General features: G+C 37.0%; 1 protein-coding gene and 1 long non-coding RNA gene across 3 annotated transcripts; both read left to right on the plus strand.

Moving 5' to 3' along the window:
* Window positions 1-817: 817 nt before the first annotated feature.
* On the plus strand, window positions 818-1,787 carry LOC120194361. The gene is made up of 4 exons (XR_005522962.1): window positions 818-907; window positions 1,167-1,397; window positions 1,531-1,695; window positions 1,775-1,787. It is a non-coding gene; the product is annotated as an uncharacterized LOC120194361 (long non-coding RNA).
* Window positions 1,788-3,146: 1,359 nt separating this feature from the next.
* Window positions 3,147-5,782, plus strand: LOC120194359 (coenzyme Q-binding protein COQ10 homolog, mitochondrial-like). 2 transcript variants are annotated; one of them, XM_039196681.1, is made up of 4 exons: window positions 3,176-3,690; window positions 3,766-3,960; window positions 5,034-5,165; window positions 5,543-5,764. In XM_039196681.1, exons 1-4 carry the CDS (start codon window positions 3,685-3,687, stop codon window positions 5,663-5,665), a joined length of 456 nt encoding a protein of 151 aa, XP_039052612.1. In that variant the 5' UTR covers window positions 3,176-3,684; the 3' UTR covers window positions 5,666-5,764. The 2 variants fall into 2 exon arrangements, with proteins under 2 accessions (XP_039052613.1, XP_039052612.1); XM_039196682.1 differs by lacking the exon at window positions 5,034-5,165 and having other exon boundaries at window positions 3,147-3,960; window positions 5,543-5,782.
* The last annotated feature ends 218 nt before the right edge of the window (window positions 5,783-6,000 follow it).

Here is a 6,000-nt window from a genome sequence, read left to right on the forward strand (position 1 = left end):
AGAAGCCAACATTAAGATTTAGAAAAATCTTAATCTCATTTGATTTAGGAAGTCGGGCTCTTTCTGGAATAAACTCGTGCATTTTATTGGGAATGTGACACAAACCCAAAGATCAAGTTTAAATTGTTATCTTTACTTTCTTCTTCTTTTTCTTCAAGGTTGAACATGTTCGATCCGATAGAAATTTACTTGCCGAGGTTGATAGCCGGTGCATTGTAAAGATGTTCTATTATTTTCAAGATTCTGATTTCTTGTACCTTATTATGGAGTATTTGCCTGGAGGTGACATCATGAGTTAGGGCTGTAAACGAGCCGATTCGAGCTCGACTTAAACTCGAAAAGTTTAAAATTAGGTTCGACTCGAAAACTCACGAGCTAAAAATTATCAAGCTCAGCTCGAACTTGAAATATAATATTGAAACTCGACTCGAACTCAAAAAAAATTTAAGAGCTCAATTGAAGCTCGAGACTCGAGCTCGATTTTGAGCTCGATTCAAGCTCGAACTCAAACTCGAATTTGAACCTACAAAAATTTTATATTACATTTAAAAATATTTTTTAAAAAAATTTATAATTATCAATAATGCATTTTTAATAATGTAATTTTAAAAAATCTAAAATTATAATATAACGTTTTTTCGAGTAGCTCGCGAGCTTTTCGAGTCGAGTATTAAGTAGCTCGTTTTAGCTTGGTAAAAATTCGAGTCGAGTTCATTCGATTCGAGTGTTGATCAAGCTTTGACTGAGTCGATCTCGAGTAGCTCGTGATCTGTCTCGTATCATTTACAACCCTAATCATTACACTATTGATGAGAGAAGATATTCTTCCCGAAGATGTTGCACGTTTCTATGTAGCAGAGAGCATTTTGGCTATTCATTCAATTCACCAACACAACTATATCCATAGGTATTGCATTTTGTTAACATGTTTGTAAAATTATTACTAAGTGGAGTGTTTCGATGTGGGTGGCTCAGTAGCAGGACTTCGATTTTCCTGAACGTATGTGCATTTTAATCGATGAGAAACGATTACCTTGGCTATAGCCCCAAGGTTTTTTATACGTTGTTCTTGTGCTGGAGGAAAAACGTGGGGATAATTAGATGCTTAAAATACTTTAAACTGGAATAGTCTCTTTCATGTATTTATGCCCTATGATGTTTTGTAGGGACATTAAACCAGATAACCTGATACTAGATAGGAATGGGCATTTGAAGCTTTCAGATTTTGGCTTATGTAAACCCCTAGATGAAAAGTATTCATCAATTCTGTTGAAGATGAAAATTTAACTTCCACGGAATCTGCCAATGAAGCTGCAATCCAGTCAGACTCTGGAAGAGCCCCTTGGTTGATGCCAAAAGAACAACTACAACAGTGGAAACGGAATCGCCGTGCACTGGTATTATCTTTATCTATCTGCAGTTACTTGCATACAATCCTTAATTTGAATGTCTTTCTATTTTTCTGATTTTACGTACATTAATCAGATACGTTACTTTCATTCAGTAACAGCTAATTTCTGGCTTTTGCAGGCTTATTACACAGTCGGGACTCTTGATTACATGGCTCCTGAAGTTCTAATAAAGAAGGGTTATGAAATGGAGTGTGATTGGTGGTCTCTGGGTGCAATCATGTATGAGATGCTCGTCGGCTATCCTCCATTTTGTTCTGATGATCCTCGGATAACATGCCGAAAGGTGGCACCAAGTTTTTATTATAAGTTATTCTGTTAGCCTCCTTTGTTCACTAGATGATAATCTTTCTATATTTGCACAGATAATCAATTGGAATGCTGCCATAGAAGAGTACTTGAAAATCAGAAAACCAGAAACACATACTTTATCTATGAAGGTAAAGCAAAAACGCAGCGCGACAATTTGTAGCCGCCGACCAAGCTCTGTGGGAAAGCTTCTACAGCCTCTTTTGTCCGATCCGAAGCAATGAAACTTTATTCGAAGGTGTTGGAATTCAAATTTCCCAAGATTCAACCATAGGTATAACTGTTTCCATCATTGAAAATCTCGGAGTAATCATGAGGATTGTACTTGCAAGTTTGTGGGAGCCCAACTTTATGATCAGATCCCACGAGTTTTCTGATCTCACTTTGTAAAAGATATGCCTCCAGCTTCCTTTGTTATGGCACCCAAGGATCCTGGTTTTTTTTTCGTTCATCGTCATGTCATTAGCGAACATGTGTTTTTTTTGGAAAGGATCCAAAACAACCACAGTCCCAACATTTTCTAACGAGCTACCGACGTATTCTCCCATGGAAGACAAAGATTTTGATATGCGGAATGTCCAGGATTTCTCCATTGAAGAGGTGGGTTGTAATTTGATGTATAGAGCGAAGAGCCCCTTCGTAGCTGTCCTCGGGCATTGGAGGCTGCTGGGACGTTATCTTTGGATTCGATTTGCGTGACCGGGAGTGACGTGTTTTTTCGGAAGCTTTGAATGATTGAGCTCATGATTGCTGGCCTATGGCGATAAACTAGATGGCTAAAAAAATTTGGCGATGCCCGGTACTGGTGGCATTGCTGCCAGGAGAAAGAAGAGATGGAAAAAGAAATGAAAGAGGTGAAATTTTAGTGGTCACAGCTCCATTACAGCCTGTTTTTATTCCCATTTCTTTCATTGAGCTATCAAAGCTTACAATACTGGAACTCTGAAACCTCGAACAATCCATTGTGATGATTTTGGAGGAGGAGGAGGAGAAGAAGAAGAAGAAAAAGAAAGGACGTAGTTTTTTAAGGGTAAGGGTGTTAATGAGAATGGTTGTGGGATTTTTTTAACGGTAAGAGTGTTGATGAGAATGGATGGAAGGAGGGTGTTGGTGAGAATGGGTTGTGGGGAAAGAAGAAGAAAAAGAAGAAAATAGTCAACGTTTGAAGACACATGATTTTTTTTGTAATTGCAAACTCAAAATTTTATTAATGATTTAACTAAAATTAACGGTTAAAGATCTGAACTTGACCCTAATAGCGTTAGAGATTAAATGTATTTAATTAAAAAAATCAGTAACTAAAATCAATTAGATCAAAAAAAGAGACTGCTGAGATTGTTTATCCAAACAAATAAAGGAGAAATCAATAATAATAACAATAATAATATAGAAATTTATCACCGAACGACCCAACCTTTAAATTGGAAGTTGAAACAGAAGGAATACCCAGGAACCTCGCACCATTGTCCCCAAACAAATTTCTCTTGTTAACTCGTCCTCGTTCTTTTGAAGGACGTCTCTTTTCTGTCCCTCTTTCCCTGTCAACCTAGGGTTTTCGATTTTCCAATTTTTTGTTTTAGAAAAAAAAGAATTTGTCTAACCTTCTTGATATTAGTTTTCATCATTCATTCTCCCCAATCATTTCGTGTCTAATTCATTAAATTTGCAAAGCCGCCGTTTTTTTGGACCTCGAAGGCTGTCGGGTCGGGAATATCCCGTAGAAATGGGACCAGTTTGTTAGGCGCGCCAAGAACGGTGAGCGGTCTGGGAACATCGATCAAATCCGATGGGTTACTAGCATTTGACCGCCGTCGGTCCACTCGTCACTCTGTTCACGCAAGGAGGCTTCTATTGTTCCATTAAACAATTTTTTAATCATTACATTTTCCAAAGGAGACAATTTTTAGGATGTGGAGACGGCGAAGAAGGCGGCGTTTTATCAAAAGTTGACGAGGAAAAGGTCGTCATGAGGAAAGGATTTAAGCTGTCAAATTGGCATCAGTACAAGATTTCTTATTGGATTAAGATGTTTTTATTGATTATTAGGTATTCGCCGGAACAATTATTTGATGTGGTAGCAGCTGTTGATTTGTATCATGAATTTGTTCCTTGGTGTCGTCGGTCTGACATAATTAAACGGTATCCAGATGGATCGTTTGATGCTGAATTAGAGATTGGTTTCAACTTTCTTGTCGAGAGTTATGTTTCTCATGTAGAACTAAGCAGACCCAAGTTCGTAAAGGTAATAGCAGGGAATTTTACCCTTTTATTTCAAACAGCTGCTTTTCCTTAGTTTGGCTTTAATATTTTTTATGTAAGCTGCTTATATCTACTTAGCTATGTTTATTGTATTAACTATTAAGATATCCGCATATTTGATGCTTGGAATTATTGCATTATGCTAAATGTAGGACCTTTTATCTGGCAGTTGCTTCGGGAATGAAGTTGAATATCAATTAGCTGTTTAACTGTAGGCCTTTTTGAATGCTTTGCCATTTCATGAAACTGATGAGTGAGAACATTTATATTAACGGGCTATTTCCTGGATATGCTACTTGCATATTGCTAAATCCTTCGTTGTCCTAATATTTAGGAAACAGAGTAGTTGTAAACGTAGATTTGTTGCTAACCAAGGATGTGAGAACTATAAACCATTGACTTAACTGTCTGAGCATGCTTTCGGGCAACTTATGTGAATTCTATAAAATGCATTTAGGGGGACTCAGATATCAATTTATCAAATTGAATCAGGTTGAGCTGGACATGATTGAGATGTAGTATTTCGTGTTTTAAACGTAAAATTAACTAAAACGGGAATGAAGCAATTGGAGAGCAGCACATGTTTTTGTCTCTCTCCCTTCTTCCAAAATATTGAATTAGAACCCAGTGTCACGTAGCCTCAATCAGAAAGTAATCATCTTATTTCAGGTCAAAACAAACTCAAACTTGAAAGTTTGCCTGAATATTTGGGGCAGCGACATTTACCATTTCGCTTAATCTTATAGCGAGTTTTTATTTGTTTCTTGGAGAATGTATGTTATCTCTTTTGCTCCTTATGATTGTAATGACTATGCTTCTCAATGTTGATTATATTTAACCAGGGTTTACTCTTGAGGTTACTCTTGGCTGGATAAACAAAAAAAAAACTTTTCTCTGTCTGTCTATGCCATCTGTGGGCTACTACATTCTACTTGTGAATTGCTAAAAGGATATTGATTGGCTTGCCTCTGCATAGATAATTTTTATTTTGTCCATGGATTTAATTTTTAACCTTAACTCTTACTGATGATCTGACCCTATATCATGTCCTTGCAGTCAACTGCGTCAGAAAGTAGCATTTTCGATCATTTGATAAACATTTGGGAATTCAATCCCGGAACAGTTCCAGGAACTTGCAACCTTTACTTTCTTGTGGACTTTAAGTTCCAGTCACCACTCTACCGGAAGGTAATGACCCTAAGAACATAGGGAGTTTGTAGATCTTTAGATTCTTTACCAATACCTTACTTTCCCTCTCCTTGTATGCATGTAACAATTGCTCTGCCGTTTATCATTTAATGAAATGTGTGCCTGGTTCTTTGCTTTTATGTTTTTGTTCATCAATTGATCCTTATATCCTTTTGTTCTTTTTCATGTAACCGCTATCCATAATGTCAGCGAAAATGTCTTTTTAAAGCATTTTATTGCCTTACTTTTTTGAATGAAGGCATTTTGTATGCTGCTTTAGAAAATGAGAACCTTTTGCTTACATTTTTTGGGGGTTTAAAATGAAAATTTGTTTGAGGTGTAGCTTGAATCATCCTAATCTTGGTTGTGTGAAACAGGTTGCATCCATGTTCTTTATGGAAGTAGTATCCCGAATGATCAGCTCATTTAGTGAACGTTGCCGATTGATATATGGTCCTGGGGTTGCAGTCCTTGAGAACTCTTATGGAGAAAGGACATGAACATGTTTCTGGAAGCGACGCTTGCTGTGTAATGTATTTTTGTGCAGCAGCTGGAATTATTATCATAAAGATACTCTCACAAATCAAAACGCCTACCGGGTAGCGTTTGTTTTCAGTACTGCCCAGGCATTAAAGATTCGCCTTAACCATGTTAGGTATTCGTGCATCCAATTTTCACAAATACTAATGATGTCATCCAACTAATTTCAGCTTTTGCCAGTTTTTGTAGTTTTTCTTACACTAGTAGCTATGTCTATATTTTACAGACTTTCAATTATGGGCCATGCATTTTTGGTTTTGTTGGAACACACAACGATCTTATAATAGCATGATAT

The sequence above is a fragment of the Hibiscus syriacus genome, unplaced genomic scaffold, assembly GCF_006381635.1.
Source record: "Hibiscus syriacus cultivar Baekdansim isolate YM2019G1 unplaced genomic scaffold, ASM638163v2 tig00116997_pilon, whole genome shotgun sequence".
Lineage (NCBI taxonomy): Eukaryota > Viridiplantae > Streptophyta > Magnoliopsida > Malvales > Malvaceae > Hibiscus > Hibiscus syriacus.

Coding starts and splice junctions, on each gene's coding strand:
- LOC120194359 (XM_039196681.1), top strand. Junction 3,961..5,033: donor GCAGACCCAAGTTCGTAAAG/GTAATAGCAGGG, acceptor ATGTCCTTGCAG/TCAACTGCGTCAGAAAGTAG. Junction 5,166..5,542: donor AGTCACCACTCTACCGGAAG/GTAATGACCCTA, acceptor TGTGTGAAACAG/GTTGCATCCATGTTCTTTAT.